The sequence below is a fragment of the Plecotus auritus genome (genome assembly GCF_963455305.1).
Source record: "Plecotus auritus genome assembly, chromosome: 7".
NCBI classification, from domain to species: Eukaryota; Metazoa; Chordata; class Mammalia; order Chiroptera; family Vespertilionidae; genus Plecotus; species Plecotus auritus.
The window spans coordinates 144429028-144447927 of record NC_137774.1 but is presented as its reverse complement, the minus strand read 5'-3'; the positions used below and the strand labels follow the sequence as shown (position 1 = coordinate 144447927).

At 35.1% G+C, this 18900-nt stretch overlaps 1 protein-coding gene across 1 annotated transcript in view; it reads left to right on the top strand.

Moving 5' to 3' along the window:
• IPO11 (importin 11) overlaps positions 1–18900 on the top strand; it is a 146922-nt gene that overhangs the window by 41660 nt on the left and 86362 nt on the right. The window contains exons 12-18 of the mRNA XM_080681497.1: positions 104–147; positions 2749–2839; positions 7803–7850; positions 8637–8742; positions 12954–13080; positions 17120–17153; positions 17414–17454. Of these exons, the coding sequence (XP_080537623.1) occupies positions 104–147; positions 2749–2839; positions 7803–7850; positions 8637–8742; positions 12954–13080; positions 17120–17153; positions 17414–17454 (491 nt within the window). The remainder of the gene's footprint in view (positions 1–103; positions 148–2748; positions 2840–7802; positions 7851–8636; positions 8743–12953; positions 13081–17119; positions 17154–17413; positions 17455–18900) is intronic.

The window sequence follows — 18900 nt, the reverse complement described above, 5'->3', positions numbered from 1 at the left end:
TTATTAAACTCATATTATTTAAAATCTTTGTTTCCAAACTGGGATTTTTGAAACATCATTATTGCATTTCTGGAGAGCATTATTTGTCATATTTTAATTGCAGCAGTGGAAGAAACGGGAGGGGATTCTTGGAAATACAGTTTGAGGGTAAGTTGATTGAAAGAAAAATTGATAGGGAAAAGCTTAATACTTCTATAACTGTTAGTAGAGAATGAAACTTTTTTGAAGATTCCAAGCATTAAGTGGGACAGATAAGCTATTCATAATTATAATAATCTATATTTGAGAGTGTTGCTGGTGGAAATGGGGTTATTGTGGTGTCACAAAGAAAAGCATTTCTAGGGACCCACAGAGAGGATGAGATTTGGTGGCAAGCTTTATTTGTGGTACAAAATCAAAGGAGTGCCTCAACCATGTGGATCTAATAGCCACCTGGGGCCCACAGCAGACTGTGTGGGATCCCAAGGACGATGAAACAGAAACTCTGGGTACTGCCTTTGCCTTGGCCTTGTTGAAGACGAGCTTGAACTTTTTCCATGGCAGGACGGAGAGAGATGGGACATTGGGAAGCCAGGAGAACTCTGTTGATATTACATCATAAATAAACTACCTTGCCACATCACAATCTGCATCCTTGAAATGCTTTTCTTGAGCTCTCATAGAAGAGCTGTTTCTCACTGACAACAGGAGGAAAGTACTTAGTAAAGTGATGAACTTTAATCTGAAAAATATATTTTTGGTTAAACTGGCAGTTTGCAAACTGAATTTTCATTTTGCAGTAAAATTGATTGGGAAATAATTGTCATTGCAGAATTACGAGGTTTTTTATAAAGTGAAAGCTATCTCTTTTTGTTTTTTTTAAATATATTTTTATTGGTTTCAGAGAGAAAGGGAGAGAGAGAGAGAGAGAGAGAGAGAGTGAAACATCAATGATGAGAGAGAATCATTGATTGGCTGCCTCCTGCACTCCCCCTACTGGGGATCACACCCACAACCCGAGCATGTGCCCCTGACTGGAATCGAACCTGGGACCCTTTAGTCTGCAGGCCGACGCTCTATCCACTGAGCCAAACCAGCTAGGGCGAAAGCTATCTCTTTTTGGCTATAATCATTTTTTATTTTCTCTGAAGTATTTCAGTAATTGTAAAACTTCTGTTGATATGTTATTTTTCTTAGCATCTGGTGTAATTGATTTCAGAGACCAGTCCATTGCTTTTAGTTATAGAATGCTTTTTAAACATGCATTTATTGCCTGGTCAGTGTGCCCAGTGGTTGAACATCAACCCATTAACCAGGAGGTTATGGTTTGATTCCTGGTCAGGGCACATGTCCAAGTTTTAGGCTCAATCTCCACTGGTGGATGTGCAGGAGGCAGCCAATTAATGATTCTCTCTAATCATTGATGTTTCTATTTCTCTCTCCCTCTTCTTCCTCACTGAAATCAATTTTAAAAAATTAAACATAAATTTATTGATAAGGCCAGCATTTGAGGAAAATTTATCAAATGTGGTCTTTGCACTATTCTTATTATAAGGACTTACGTTTACATAATTTGCAATTATTTTTCTAAAAATGTATATTGTATTAGTTTCATAAGCTTACATAGAAAACCAGAAAGATTGTAAATCAGACAAATTATTAGTGCTTTACATTTTTTTAAAATTTTATTTACTTATTTTAAAGAGAGGAAGGGAGAAATGTCTATTTGTTGTTCCACATATTTATGCATTCATTGATTTTAGTTCTTGTATGAGCCCTGATTGGAGATCAAACCCACAACCTTGTATCAGGGCAATGCTCTGACCAATAGAGCTATCTGGCCAGGCCCAGCTAGTGCTTTAAAATATTTTAAATAATTTTCTGCTTTAATATTAATTAAACTTTATTTTAAGAAAAATTTTATATTAAAATATAGTATAATATTATGAACCCTCTGAATCCAAAACCTAGTTTATCAGTTACCCAACTCATGGATAGACTTGTTTAATATAAGTACATCCTCCCTCCTCAGTTGGATTATTTTGAAGCAAATATCTGAGCTGACACTCATTCCATCTGTCATTTTAGTGTTTTTATATATATATATATATATATATATATATATATATATACATATATATATATATATATATATATATATATACATGTGTGTGTGTGTGTATGATTCTTTAACATAAAGCACAGTTCTGTCAACATTTAATTATAATTTTCTCATCTTATGAAACATCTAGTGATTTAGTACTTTAAGAATCAAAATGAATCATTCATATTATGTAGCTAACACTGTGACTTCTGCTAACGTTTGTATTTAAAGAAATACTACTCTGGTGAATTGAACTCATGAATTGTTGTAGACTTACGGCATTGTTAAAAAAATATATAATTTATAACACATTAATTCCTGTATAGTCATTCATAGTACTGAATCTTTAAATTAATGTGGCCCCAGATTACTTTTAAATTTAAAGAATTATTAATTAAAAATGTAAATTATTTCCTCTGTGTAGTTTTATATTTTTGAGTGCATAATGCTAAATGATTGAAATAGTTAAATAAACTTTCTATATGTTATGAATTATTATAATTTATGTTATAAATTATAAAAAATATTAATCTTTTAAAAAAACACTAAGAATTGGAAACATTTTCAGAGGTTTAGGATCTTAAAAATGAGTACTCTTTGCTTTATTTTAGAATTAATCAGTTTAATATACCATTGTTTTTGTTAAAAAATTTTTTCCTCTTCAGCCTTGCACTGAAGTACTATTTATAGATATATTCCATGAATATAATCAGACTCTTACTCCTGTACTTCTAGAAATGATGCAAAGACTTCAAGGTGAGGTTTATTTTTGATACTTTGATATATCTATTGGTTAATGTTTAATTAAAATACTTTGCGAGTACCTACTATGTGCAATGCCTAATTTCCTAAGTCATAAAGATAGGAATTTGAGAAAAACCAAATGTGTTCTTTTCTGAAGGGTGGTCTCTGGGATAGAGAACAGGTGTGGACAATTCACAAAAGAAGGCCTTGGCTAGGCCTTGAATATGATAGATTTTACTATTGTAAACTTAACAACAAAAGCAAAATTGCAGGCAATTAAGTTTATTGCTTGGGGAAATAGTCCATTTGAAGCATGTTGTGACAAGTAGTGTGAGAAAAGGTTAAAATAATGTTAGCCTCAGAATGGTGGCAGTGGGAATTGGAAGAAGGTATTGGATTTAAGAGAGAATAATGAGACCTGGACATGATTATACTAAGTGAAATAAGCCAGCCAGAGAAAGACAAATGCTATATGATCTCACTTATATGTGGGATCTAATGAACAAAATAAAACTGACAACAAAATAGAACCAGAGGCATGGATGTATGGAACGGTCTGAGAGAGGTCAGAAAGGAGTGTGGGGGGTGGGGGACTGGATAGAAGAAGGGGAAGAGAGTAGCCAAAGAACACACCTAGCCAATGGACACAGACAACAGAGTGGTAAAGGCTGGGGGCGGGGGGGAGGGGCTGGTGGAGGAGGGCAAAGGGGATGGGAGAGGGAGATGGGGGACATCTGTAATAGTGTCAATAATAAATAAATGAAGTGATGAAATTTTTAGCATTATACTTTGTACACGAAAAATTAATTGTTATTATTATTATTTTTAAAATATAATTGATTTTTTTACAGAGAGGAAGGGAGAGGGATAGAGAGCTAGAAACATCGATGAGAGAGAAACCTCGATCAGCTGCCTCCTGCACACTCCCCACTGGGGATGTGCCCACAACCAAGGTATATGCCCTTGACTGGAATCGAACCTGGGACCCTTCAGTCCGCAGGCCGATGCTCTATCCACTGAGCCAAACCTGTTAGGGCGAAAAATTAATTATTTAACTATTAACAGGGATTTATCATTTTTTACTTTGCTGCTATGCTCTACACTCAGGGAGTGGGCATTGATCACATCTGTTTTGTTCACACATTATTCCCAGTGCCTGGCACACTCAGTAACTATTTGTTTATCCATTGACTTTTGGCAACTAATTGACTATACTAGCCAAAGGAAAGTGATCAAAAACGATCCTGAATGTTAGAGTCTTAATGACAGGGAAAGCAGCTATTAGTAGTGGTTAGAGATAGAGCTTTACTTTTGGACTGTATATAAGGAGCCTTGGGAGAAGAAAATAGGTTCAAGGACAGAACCTGAGGCTTTCATCTTTAGGAATATGAGGACACGGAGGCCCTGCATCAAAGCTGGGTAAGAAACTATCGAAGAGATAAAAAGAGAAGTATGAGGGTAAATCCTGGAGAAGAGCATGTCAGAAGTGTCCAGTGCTGTGAGAGGAAAGAAGGCAGCAGAATCTTCTGAGACAATAGATTGATTGGCTAGGAATCACATTGTCAGAGATCAAGGATTGAGTAAATGGTGATGTCAGGAAATAACAACAAGGTAATCTCTGTAGGGAAGGAGATTCCTGATCTTCTTTGGAGTAGTTACAGGATAGCTCACTTTTTAGCCTTTTGTTACCCCCCCAAAAAACTATTAATAGAGTGTTTCTGCTTAAATTATAAACCAAGGGAAAAAATGAGCTACCATCCAAGTTTTACTGTGGTAATTTTTAAAGATAATTTGAGTGTTAATTGTGTTTTCATATGAAAATGAAAATATATTTTGATATCTAATGTACAGTTATTTACTAATTTCTTAATGCAGGATTACAGATTTTTAAATTTGATAACATTTATACCGCTTCAGTTACCTTTTCTGTTGAGTTTGGAACTTTATTTCTGTTTTCGCCTATCCATTTTATGTTTTTAATCCACTGAATGGAGGTGGATAATCTATTTAAGTTACACTCTAATAAGTTGCTGGGTGCTGGTAAGGTTTTCAGTGATTTCAGAGTTTAGTTCTTTTTCTAGTTCTGGACTAATTTGATTATTTAGGGCAATACTTATTGTATCTTATTAGACTAGTGAGCTTAAGAATTCATATTTAAGAGCAGAAAAGTGCTTTGATAAACTTGTTAGAAATCTTGCTATTCTGAAGAAATGTACTTATTAAGTAAACTGTTTTTCATGTCTTTACCATGGTTTTCTCTTTTCTGGATGGTATTGCAATGACTGCCAACTTTATATTCTAAAGTTTCACATTTGAACTTTTAATTTTGTTGCCACTTTCATAACCTGTTTTTTTGTTTTTGTTTTTTTTTTAATGTTTACAGTGTATTGTGTGGATTGCCCATTCTTGTTCTTTTTTGGGGGGAGGGAGACTCATTTTTTAAATTTAAGAATTTTTTTTTTAAATTTAATCTTTATTGTTCAGATTATTACAATTGTTCCTCTTTTTTCCCCCCATAGCTCCCCTCCACCCTGTTCCCACCCCACCCTCTGCCCTTACCTCCCCCGCACTGTCCTCATCCATAGGTGTACAATTTTTGTCCAGTCTCTTCCCACACCCCCCACACCCCTTTCCCCCTGAGAATTGTCAGTCCACTCCCTTTCTATGCCCCTGATTCTATTATATTCACCAGTTTATTCTGTTCATCAGATTTTTCATTCACTTGATTTTTAGATTCACTTGTTGATAGACATGTATTTGTTGTTCATAATTTTTATCTTTACCTTTTTCTTCTTCTTCCTCTTCTTAAAAAATACCTTTCAGCATTTCATATAATACTGGTTTGGTGGTGATGAACTCCTTTAGCTTTTTCTTATCTGTGAAGCTCTTTATCTGACCTTCCATTCTGAATGATAGCTTTGTTGAGTAGAGTAATCTTGGTTGTAGGTTCTTGCTATTCATCACTTTGAATATTTCTTGCCACTCCCGTCTGGCCTGCATAGTTTCTGTTGAGAAATCAGCTGACAATCTTATGGGTGCTCCCTTGTAGGTAATTAACTGTTTTTGTCTTGCTGCTTTTAAGATTCTCTCTTTGTCTTTTGCTCTTGGCATTTTAATTACGATGTGTCTTGGTGTGGTCCTCTTTTGATTCCTTTTGTTTGGGGTTCTGTGCACTTCCTGGACTTGTAAGTCTATTTCTTTGACCAGGTGGGGGAAGTTTTCGGTCATTATTTCTTCAAATAGGTTTTCAGTATCTTGCTCTCTCTCTTCTTCTGGCACCCCCATAATTCTGATGTTGGTACGCTTGAGGTTGTCCCAGAGGCTCCTTACACTATCTTCAAATTTTTGGATTATTTTTTCTTTTTGCTTTTCCGATTGAATGTCTTTTGCTTCTTTGTATTTCAAATCTTTGACTTGATTCTTGCGATCTCCTAGTCTGCTGTTGGGTCTCTGTATAATATTTTTTATTTCAGTCAGTGTATGTTTAATTTCTAGTTGGTCCTTTTTCATATCTTCGAGGGTCTCGTTATATTTATCGGCCTTTTCTAGGAAATTCTTGGAAAACCTTATAACCGTGGTTTTGAACTCTATATCCAGTCGTTTGCTTTCCTCCATTTCTTTCATTTGTGATCTGTTTCTTTGTCTCCACATTTTTGCTGCTTCCCTGAGTTGGTAGAGTAGCTTTGTGTGGTAGGTGTCCTATAGGGCCCAGTGGCTCAGCCTCCCCAGTTACCTGAGGTGGACACGCTTGGTGCACCCCTTTGTGGACTGTGTGCTCAGCCTTGTTGTAGTTAAGTCTTGATTGTTGTTGGTATCACAGGGAGGAATTGACCTCCAGGCCAATTGGCTGTGAGGATCAGCTGTGTCTACAATGGGAGAACTTCTGTGCTGGAGACACCCTTATGAGACAAGACTTGCAAAATTTCAAAAGCCTTTGTGCTCAGCTTGAATGGGGTGGAGTCTCAGGGCGGAGAAGACAGCCTTGGCTTCCCATCAGCCCTGCCCTATGAGGCCCCTGGGTCTCAGTGTCCCTTGGTAATCGCTGCAAGCACCTCTGAGAGAAAGCCGCCCTCGAGTTTCGTCCGCTGTCAGACAGTCCAGTTTCTCCCTGAATGACCTGGGTTCCCAAAGTCTCGCCCGGAACTGGAGTTCAGTGCAGTCAGGATCTTCCGTCTCCCTTACGCTTTAGAAAGCCAGCCGCACACTCAGCCGCTGTGCACTCAGCCGTCAGTCCTCTCTGCGTCCGTGCGCGCCTCCGGACCTCTGCCTTCCGCAGCTCTCCTGAGTCTGTGTGCCTTCTCTATCAACAAGTGAATCCTGACAGTCCAGATTCCCCCCGAATGAGTCTGGGTTCCCAGAGTCTCGCTCGGGACTGGAGTTCAGTGCAGTCAGGAGCTTCCATCTCCCTCCCGCTTTAGAAAGCCAGCCGCGCACTCAGCCGCCTGTCTTCTCCGCGCGCGCATCTCCATACCTCAGCCTTTTGCAGCTCCTCTGAGTCTCAATGTGCTTTCCTCTTTCTTTCTAGTTGTAGAATTTCCACTCAGCCAGCTTTCCTGTGGTTCTGGATGATGTCCGTTTTGTCTTTTAGTTGTAGTTTTGATATTGTTGTGCGAGGCAGCAGTTTAGGTGTTTACCTATGCCGCCATCTTGGTTTCTCTAAGAATTTTCTTTTTTAATCAGGGTATAACATAATAGTTAGCAATGTGTGGAATATATTTTCTGCATTGTTGCTTGATATAAAATTTTATGAATATGTTATATGTTATGTGTTTTTTAAATTGTAATGTGGCCTTACATGTACCTGTGTTCTCTAATGGTGGTAACAAAACTTAGACTTTCCCTACACACTTGTATGTATATTTAATATTATAGAATATATTGTGCTTAATTGAACCAAGAAACTAACAAATTGAGTTAAATAAAATATTTATTAATAACTAATTTTATTTACTTTTACTGATACTTATTTTTTCAGGGCCCACTAATGTGGAAGATATGAATGCACTATTAATCAAAGATGCTGGTATGTTAAACTAAAGTGATTTAGAAACATTTATTTCTTCTGTAGATAATATGTCTGTTTTCTGGCAGGTGTTATGCTGGGAGTTAGGATATAAGGGTACCTAAAATATTATAACTATCTGGTGGGGAGATAACCAAGCAAACAGACAACTGATTATAGCATAGTGCCAGTTGGTTAATGCTAAAGTAGGTGATATTCAGGTAGTACTGTGAAAAAACACAGATAGTTTTGGTGTGTATTGCAAAAGACTCCTAAAGAAGTGTAATATGAGAACATAAGAATAAGTGGGAGTTAGCAGAGGAGAGGGTGGTGTGGGAAGACTGTACAGGCAGAAGCAGGAGCATGTACAAAAGGGAAAAGGAGTGAGCACAGTTATGTTTTGAACTGGGAGTATTTCAGCTTACTTGAAACATAGAAGTTAAGGGGTTTGTGAGAGATGAGGCTGGAGAGAGAGTAAGGAGGGATCAGATCATAAAACATTGGTACCCATTTGGAAGCAGATGCTCTTTTATAATTTTTATACTTTGACTTAAATATTTTAAAATAAGTGTAATTTTCTGTTTGAAAGCACTAGGACTACTTAGGAAAAAAAGAATAAAGTAACTTAATGCTTAATGTTTCTAAAATGCCTATTTAAATAATTTTTATGATTAACAAATTTTACATTTTTCTTTATTAACACATCACATATTTCCAAGTAGTTCCTAACACTAAGTTTTTTCTAAGGGCACTTGCATTTGGCTCAGTATCTGATATTTAAATCTTTTTCTTAAATCTTTTCCTTAGTGTATAATGCTGTTGGATTAGCGGCTTTTGAGCTGTTTGACAGTGTTGATTTTGATCAGTGGTTTAAAAACCAGCTTCTTCCAGAATTACAAGTCGCTCACAATAGGCAAGTATAAAACTGTGTTTATTATACACTCATTTTACCATAGTGATTTTCTCATGAAGATAAAGCAGAAAATTTGCTTAAAAAAAGTGATGGTAAGACTTAGCTGGTAGTGTCTAGTGTAGAAAGGAGTAAGACTTGTGAATCTTATGTAACAAGCAAAACAGTTTGTTATTATGTTATTTTATTTCAAATGTGATTGCAGTATTTATGAAGAATTTGATGTTAGATAAGATAGTTTGTATAGGAAAGATGAAATTTTAAGCAAAGTTTAGGGAAGTGGAAGTCTCTGAATTATAGAAAGAAAATGTGTATGAAAGGAAATCATTTGGAGACCTAGCAAAGGGTTAGGCCTAGTATCAGAAGTAGTCTAACCAAAGTAACATCCAGGAAAGGATGGGATCACACAAAGCATGCTACAAGTCTTGGGAAAGGATACAGTAGGATGTGAAGATACAATGGCAAAATGCATTTGGACACATTTAAATATTTGCCTCATTAATTTTGGGTACTAAGTGAGTAAATTTGAAGGTAAGCAGTCTTTTATAGTTTTTATAAATTTTTTCTTAGCTTAATATTATAGGCTTAAAAAAAGATTGCAAGACTTTTTCTTGTTTTGAAATGTTCAGTTTGGTTATTTATTTTTGTAGATGTAGTGCCCATCAGAATGTCTAGAATATAGTTATAGGTCAGTTAACATTGCTTGACTACATTAATGAGTGAATAGAAGGCCATCCATGGATCATTTTATAAATATTTACACCCATAGAATTGTAAATCTGGAGATATTTTAAAAGTAATTTTGATCAGTAAGTAGCCACTTATTTATTCATTCAAATTTCAATCATTTATTCATTCAACAAATATTTTCTTTATATATATATATATATATATATATATATACATACACACACACACACACACATATATATGTGTGTATATATATATGTGTGAATATATATATATATGTGTGTGTGTGTATATATATATATATATATATTTTTTTTATTGATTTCAGAGAGGAAGGGAGAGGGGGAGAGAGATAGAAACATCAATGATGAAAGAGAATCATTGATCTGCTGCTTCCTGCACATGCTCTACTGTGGATTGAGCCCACAACCTGGGCATGTGCCCTTGACCGGAATAGAACCCAGGACCCTTCAGTCCACAGGCCGACGCTCCATCCATTGAACCAAACCGGCTAGGGCAGTGGTCGGCAAACTGCGGCTCTGTTGACTAATGAGTTTGCCGACCACTGGGATAGGGGCTTAATAACAAGGAACAACAACAGCCTGTAATTATTGGAATTGAGAGTCGAGGTCAGTGGTCGGCAAACTCATTAGTCAACAGAGCAGCAAACCGTGGCTCACAAGCCGCATGTGGCTTGCGAGCCACAGTTTGCCGACCACTGGGCTAGGGCAACAAATATTTTCAACATTTGGAATTTGCCATTTCCTGTAGAGCCAGTGGTGAATAAGATGGATTGTGATTCTGCTCTCAGGGAGCTAGTGAGCCTCTGATAGAGAGAAAGCCTTCAGCAGGAAGACGAAAATGTGCAATTTGATTGTCCTTAAACCCTAGAGGCTATTTAGTCTAGACCTGCGCTGTCCAGTATAGTAACTAGTATATGTGGCTATTGAGGACTTGAAATGTACTTAGTGCAATTGAGGTAATTAATTTTAATTAACTAAAAATGAAATACTGTACCAATGTAAAATATATATTGATTACATGTTGAAATGATAATATATCAGATGTATTGAGATAAAAATACTATAAAAATATTACTACTTCCTTTTTACTTATTTTAGTGTGGTACCAAAAATTACACATTGGCTTCCATTATATTTCTTTTGGGACAGAGCTGATATGGATCAGTATTTCTCAAACTTTAATGTGTATATGATCACCTGATGATTTTGTTAAAAATTCAGGTTTTGGTTTAGCTTCTGGGTTGGGCTAAGGGTCAGTTTGTGTGATTCTGTCATGCTTCTAGGATAATGATGCTGCTGCTCCAAGGACCACACTTTGAGGAGCAAACTGACCCCTAATCTTTTTGTATTTTAAGTGTGTTTTTATTAATTTCAGAGAGAGGACAGGAGAGGGAGAGAGAGATAGAAACATCAGTGATGGGAGAGAATCATTGATTGGCTGTCTCCTGTACACCTCACACTGGGGATAGAACCTGCAACCCGGGCATGTGCCTTGACCAGGAATCAAACCATGACCTCCTGGTTCATTGGTTGATGCTCAACCACTGAGCAACACTGGCCAGGCTGACCCCTAATCTTAACTCTGCCCAGAAGTGACTATGATCTTGCAATTTGACCTTTCAAAATTTCATTCTTTTTATCTGGAATAGAATGTTGAATGTGGTAATCCTTAAGATCTCAGTCCAAATTTGATGGTTCTGTGGTTCCTTCATTAATTCTATAAAAGTGTTGTTTACTTCCACCTCTGTGACTTTCTTCAAATAGTCCATATCCATTGAATTGGCATTTTTTTCAAGTTTTTTGCCCAGAATACTCTATATCTTAAAAGCTTTTCAAATTTCATCTCCCTCTTCCCAGTGTTCTCCTTTCCTCTTCTGAAATTCTAGTATAGAGCTTTGCATTCTTTAATTCCTTTAGGTGTATGATAGACTTTTTGAGGGCAGGGATACTTACATTTTGCATCTTTGATGAGTAATTCTATGTGATTGATCATCTTATAAGATTGTAATTTTCTTAAAAATGTGATATAGTCATTAGCCTTTTTCATTTACACCCAGAAATAAATAACATTTTGTAACTAAAATTTATTATACTATCAAGAAGAGACTTTGTGGATGGAATTCCTAGATACAGTTGATTATAATTATAGCTTTGTGATTTTTCTCACTGCCTAAAGACTGCCATATTCTGTGGCAAAGATAACCACAGAAAATAAATGTATGTACATGTTACTGCAAATGTTCTACAACTTCTGAAATATAAATCATTATTTTTTGATAATCTGAGTCAAATTCTGTAGTGGAGCACCACTGACAAAATTAAAGAGTTTAACTGAAATCAATGTAAATTTATATAGTATTTCCTATAAGCCTAGAAATCTCTTACATTTTTAGAAATATAATATTTATATGATTAACAGAATTGGAATTGAAAAGCTGAGTACAGGAGCGCCTTTATTACTTATCGGGCTTCACTATCCTTAGGGTTTGGGATATTAGCTAGTTATGCCTATTTGAAATAACTGTTTTTGGTTGCTTGAGGAACAGAAATGGACTTGTTTTTTTATTTTAAATTTAATTATACAGGGTGTCCTCAAAAAAATGTATACACACTTTTAATGATTTATAAAGTCGGTGTTTATTAACATACGGTTCATTTTCAAAATTAAATGAGTTATCAGCTGGTATACACACTTTGAATGATTATAAAGTCATTGTTAATTAATATACACTTCATTTTCAAAATTAAATGAGTTATCAGCTGTTAAAGTGTGTATACTGTTTTTGGGACACCTTATATATTTTTTATTTTTATTTTTTAAATTTTATATTGTTGACACTATTGCAGATGCTCCCCATCTTTCCCCCTTTGCCCACTTCTACCCAGTCCCTGTCCCCCTTACCTTGGCCCTCTCCACACTATTGTTTGTGTCCCTGGGCTATGCATATAAGTTCTTTAGTTAATATCTTCACCTTCCTTTATCTAGTCCCCTTCTCCCTTCTGACATTGCTCAGTCTGTTCCATATACTCATGCTCCTCTCATGATCCCGCCCTTCCTACCAGTCTCTAGTTGCTTTCTGCCCTTCCTTGTTAAAAGTCTCATCTTCAGGTAGTCTTCAGTTGGTAATTCAGGCTAAATGTTACCCAATTTAGTTTTATTTCCACTTTGGTTCTGGGAGGAGGTACAAAGAAAGACCCACCTACTCTGTCGCCATCTTGAAATCTCCAGACATGTTTTTTATGTCCATATCTAGGTTACAGTTCTTTAAAACAAAATAATCAGATTTATAGTATATCTGCCTAAGAAGTTTTAAATTTTTAGATCAGCGCTTTATTATTAGGATTTGTACTGTGGTACATTTAGAAGTAGCTTTAAATCTTTGGCATAAGAATGTAGGTTGCTTTATATTATATTTTATATTTGAACGATGAAATATACTGAGTGAAATAGATTTCTTAAAATATTTAACATTCTAATTTAATGATTTTTTTCCTATCTAGGTATAAGCCATTGCGACGCAGGGTGATTTGGCTCATCGGTCAGTGGGTTTCTGTGAAATTCAAGTCTGACTTAAGACCCATGTTATATGAGGCAATTTGTAACTTACTTCAAGACCAAGACTTAGTGGTATGTTGTTTAAATGTCTTAAAAGAGTTATTTTTGTAAGTTTAACCTATGTTAAACTTCAAATTGAGAAATTGTTTACATTTATTTTTAGACTGGACTCCATAAATTCTATAACATCAGAGGCCACTGATAGAGTACATCTTTATCTCTGATAGTTTCATGAAACTTTAACATTATTGTTTGATTTCAGGGAATATAATGCAAATTGAGTGAATTTTCTTGGTTATTTGAAACTTTCCTCAGTGTTTAGAAATTTGACTTATTAGTATAAAATACCCAAATTTTGTAAACAAAAATTTGATTTAGGCATAATGGCTACTTTGAAATTTTTTACTTTTAAGCTTCTTTTTTTAAAAAAATTCTTTATTGTTTAAAGTATTTTAAGCTTATTTCTGATTCATCTTTAGAAAAGGTAGGCTTTTAATTTTTTACTTTTTAAAAGTTAAGAATTATATCAAGAAAAGAGAAAAATTCAGTGACCAATATAACATGCCACCAATATCCTCACCATCCAGTTTTCCATATTTCCCCCACATATTTTCATTGTACTAATTTTTCATATATATTGAAATATTTTATTCAAGGAATAAAACATTAAAAGTGCAGTTGAATCTCTCTTTTTTAAAATGTATTTTTATTAATTTCAGAGAGGAAAGGAGAGAGAGATAGAAACATCAGTGATGAGAGAGAATCATTGATTGGTGATTGGCTGCCTCCTGCACATGGGGTACTGAGCACACAGCCCAGGCATGTGCCCTAACTGGGAATCGAACTGTGACACTCAACCACTGAGCCATGCTGGCTGAGTTCCCTATATCTTTCCACTGTCATTTTATTGATCAGAGATTTTTAATTTTAATGCAGATTAACTGCTTTTCTTTTTCTGTTGTTTTATTTTGTTTCTTATTTAATATATCTATTTTCGTCCCCCTTGGTTCTTTTTTTTTTTTTTTTTTTAAATATATTTTATTGATATATTTACAGAGAGGAAGGGAGAGGGATAGAGAGTTAGAAACATCGATGAGAGAGAAACATCGATCAGCTGCCTCCTGCACACCCCCTACTGGGGATGTGCCCGCAACCCAGGTATGTGCCCTTGACCGGAATCGAACCTGGGACCTTTCAGTCCGCAGGCTGACGCTCTATCCACTGAGCCAAACCGGTTTCGGCCCCCTTGGTTCTTTATTATATTTAGAATTTATTTTTGAATGTGAAGTGAAGTAAGGTTCCATTTTCATTATGTTTTTTATAAGACGACAATGCTACAATGCTTTATTGAAAAATCCATTTTAAAAAACATCTTCTACATGCTCTTTTACATCTATCTATCTTAGAACATGTTTCTTAGCAGATGTAGTGCTTATGGCAAGTTTCATATTTGAGGATCCTGTTATCACAGTGTAAAAATGACTTAATTTTAGGCCAGAGGAACCTTCTTTTCCTAGGGTTCCAGGTGACTCTTTAATCAGTATATTTGATATATGTTGGGTTTCTTTAGGTTGTAAGGTTCACAGCCAATTATGTTTTCAGTTTTGGAAATTACAAGTAATTTTTGAGAAGAGTTACTTGGGTTATTTGTGGATCCTTCAATAAAACAAGCAGTAAATTACTAAAAAAAAAAAAAAAATAGTATTCGTGTACTTTTTCGACTTTGTAAGAGGCTATCTAAAATATAAACTGTGGTTCAGCCAGAAAATTTATGGTTTGGAGGTAGGGTGTGCTGCAGTTGTCTATTAGGCAAAGAAATGGTCATCTTTGTGTTATTTAGCAGCATAGAAATAGCGAATTTTCAAGGTGGTCATGCAGCTGTGGGATGTTCACTGGAATGTACATGATGTAGGGTATCCTGAATGCACTGTGAGAGGTACAGCTGGAATCTGGATAGTTACTTCACACAAGGTGCATTGACATTCTCCTATCTTTCCACTCCTGTGGCTTTTATGGATCTCCCAGTTTTGTCCATCTTTCTGTTTTAAAACTTTGATTTTGTTTTTATCCTGTGTCTCTAAAACGCTGCTATAGGTTTTAAACTCTAGTTAGTCTGTGTTTTCACAAAATGAATTTTTGCATTTACTTATGTTCAGTGAATGTAATTTCCAAAGGAAATAAAAAATCTGTGTTTGACATAAAAATATGAGGCCATTCTGGCCCTTCTCGTGTGGCTCAGTGGTTGAGCGTCAACCCATGATCCAGGAGGTCACGGTTGGATTCCCAGTCAGGGCACATGCCCGGGTTGAGGGCTCGATTCCCAGTAGGGGGCATGCAGGAGGCAGCCTATGGATGATTCTCTCATCATTGATGTTTCTGTTTCTCTCTCCCTGTCCCTGAAATGAATAATGAATATTTATTGAACAATTTTTTAAATGAGGCCATTCTGAAACCAGAAAGAAAGGAAACCTTAATTTAGTAAGTCTCCTATAGTCAGTTTGGGGTTTGTACTGATATGTCTGGTATTCGTATTATATGAAAATGAGCTTGAGAATTCTTTTTTTAAAAAGAGATAAATAAATTGAAGTTTCCTATTATCCTTTTAGGAAACTTACTTACCTGTGTATTTCAGAAGAAATACATCAAGTTGTGTAATTGAGTGATCTTGACTTTTATTGCAGAAGAGTACAAAATAGTACTACGAGTAGTTCCAAGTAGTAATAGTACCACTGTGTAAATAATCATATCAATATTTCTTATGCCTAGCATGGAGTCAAGTCTTAGAAAATGTTTATTGAAAGAATTATGAAATAGGGATAAAAGATTATGAAATCATTATTTTTTTTTTCTTGAGCAGATTACTTTCTTTCAAGGGTATTATTTTATGTCCTCCTTATTTACATTTTCCTGGTGGCCTTAAGTCCCTGAAAAAGTGCCATTTCTTTCTGGCTTCAGTACCATGCTTACTGTTTTAGTGTGAGGAATTAACTTTCACTACTATGGGCAGGCTGTAGAAGTGGTCAGGTATTATTAGGGTCAAGAACTCAAATCAACCATCCTGACTCTTATCCTAGGCGTCATTCTCACTGAATCGGGGCATAAAAGTGTCTGAATACTCTTATCTTTGTAGCAGTGTTCTTTGGAAGTAATACTGATCTGTAGTTTCTTCTTATTCCTTTCTCTGTTGCTCTCATGATTTTTAGGATCCTTCCACAGTTTCTGATGTCTTGATGGCACTTGTTTGCCCCAACATGGAATTAGCTTTTTATCTTTTCAGTAGTTTTTTGAGGTTTAAGCTGGAGTTACATGGCCCTAGAGCCTAGACCAGCCGTGGGCAAACTATGGCCCGCGGGCCGGATCCGGCTGTTCTATCCGGTTCTCTTGCTCTCCCCTCCGCTCCTTTACTTTGAATTTATATTAGTTCACACAAACACTCCATCCATGCTTTTGTTCCGGCCCTCTGGTCCAGTTTAAGAACCCATTGTGGCCCTCGAGTCAAAAAGTTTGCCCACCCCTGGCCTAGACTCATAGGTTGAGTTCATGGTCTGGATCTAGTTCTGGATACATAGGATTTCATTTTCCTTCAGAAGATCTGAATTTATTCTGTGAAAAAGTCATGTTTAGAGTCTTGTTAAGACAGGATTTTTTCTTTTCTTCATGTATTTATCATTTATTTATTGAACAACTAGTGTTCTAGGAATTGTTAGACTCTCTCTTACCAATTACATGTCACATTCTCCAACTCGTTATTCTATAAATTCAAGTTCTGATTTTTTCCCCATTACTTATGAATCACTGGGAAATACTTTCTCTCTTTATGAGTGCTTTCTGTTTGTTTTATTAATAGTTCAGGAAGAGCTCATTTTTGTTCTTATTTTTACTTGTCATATTTTAAATGCTCCTCTTTCCTTATACTCTATGTACTTTGCATTTTTAGCTCTTACTAAATAAGTAGAGAGTCCTTTTATTTTTAGATACTAATATTTTATTTGACTTAAATATTAACAAAAGGAGTAAAGAAAGTTATTTAGAATAAAGTTTTTGTCATTTAATATAAATGATGTTTTGTAGTTCTAGAATAACTCAAAATTCATGATATACTTTCTTTTAGGTCCGTATTGAAACAGCTACAACCCTGAAGTTAAATATCCTTAAAATAATTTTAAAATACTTCATTGTGAAGAATTTTAACACTTTGAAATTGTTAATTATTTTGTTAAATCAGTTTATGAGGTAGTTTAAAATGTAATTTTTGATTGGTTTATTATAGTTGGTTTATTATAGTTGGTTTATGTGTGTGTGTGTGTGTGTGTGTGTGTGTGTGTGTGTGTGTGTATATATATATTTTTTTTTTTTTTTCCTGATAAATGTCATATATTCTCAGTATTCCTTAACTACTCTTTACCCGTTGATGATTTTGAGTTTAGAACGGATCAGTTTCTACCGGTAAGAATATTTTTAGTTTTAAAACAATTTCTGCTTATGTGTCTTGAACATTAAGTGTTGTTTTGTAGCTGGAATTAAACATAGGTTATTTATTAAAGCTGAATTTAAAAGTATATTTAATTATTTTGAAATAGTTGGTAACATACATTTCAAACAGTTTGCTTTTATTCTGCCTTTTTTTGTTTGTTTAACTGTCTCATCTATTTTGGAGCTGAGTTCTAAACTTTTTCTTTTGTCACAGTTATAAAACATCGAGTAATTTAGTTTCAGATGTATCTGTTACTTTTACTCCTTAGGTTTATCCCCCTCTGCTTTTTGGGTATATATATGTCTGTCTTACACTAGATTGCAAATTACTTGAAAAGCAGAATACTACGTCTTCCTCATCTTTTTATTCTTCACTCAACTCCAAGCACCCAGCGTGGTGTTTTAATATAATTGGTGTTCAGTAAGACTTGTTAAATATATCAGTAAAATTGGGGTAGTAGTTATTCTAAGAGGAATAGGCAAGAAGAAAATCATATGATCTTATCAATAGGTACAGAAAAAGCATTTGATAAGATACAACATCTATTTATGATTAAAACACTCAACTAAATGGGTATAGAAGGAAAGTACCTCAACATAATAAAATCTGTATATGACAAACCCTCAGCTAATATCATACTTAATGGTGAAAGACTGAAAGCTTTTTCTCTAAAATCAGGAACAAGATAAGGATATCCATTCTCACCATTCTTATTCTACATACTTCTGGAAGTCTTAACCAGAGCAGTCAGGCAAGAGAAAGAAATAAAAGGCATCCAAATTGGGAATGAAGAAGTAAAACTGTCACTTTTTGCAGATGAAATGATTCTGTATATAGAAAACCCTAAAGTCTCCACCAAAAAGCTATTAGAAACAATTAACAAATACAGTAAAGTTGAGGGTACAAAATCAATGTATAAAAATTCATTGCATTTCTATATACTAACAATAAAATTTCAGAAAAAGAAATTAAAAACAACAACACAATTCCTTTTGCAATTGCAACAAAAAGAATAAAATACCTAGGAAATAACTTAACAAAGGATATGACATACCTATATACTAAACACTACAAAGCATTATTAAAAGAGTGAAAAACACAATCTCTTGAAATGGAAAGATTTTCTGTGTTCATTGATTGGAAGAATCAGTAGTTAAAATTGCCATATTAACCAAAGCAATATTCCCACTTAATGCAATCCCCATCAAAATCTCAATGTCAATTTTTAAAGAAATAGAACAAAAGACATCAGATTTGGAACCACAAAAGACCTGGAATAGCCAAAGCAATCCAGAGAAAAAGAAGGAAGCAGGGTATCACACTATCTGACTCGACAGCAATAATCAAAACAACATGATCTTTGCAGAAAAATAGACACACAGACTAATGAAACAGAATTGAGAGCCCAGAAATAAAAC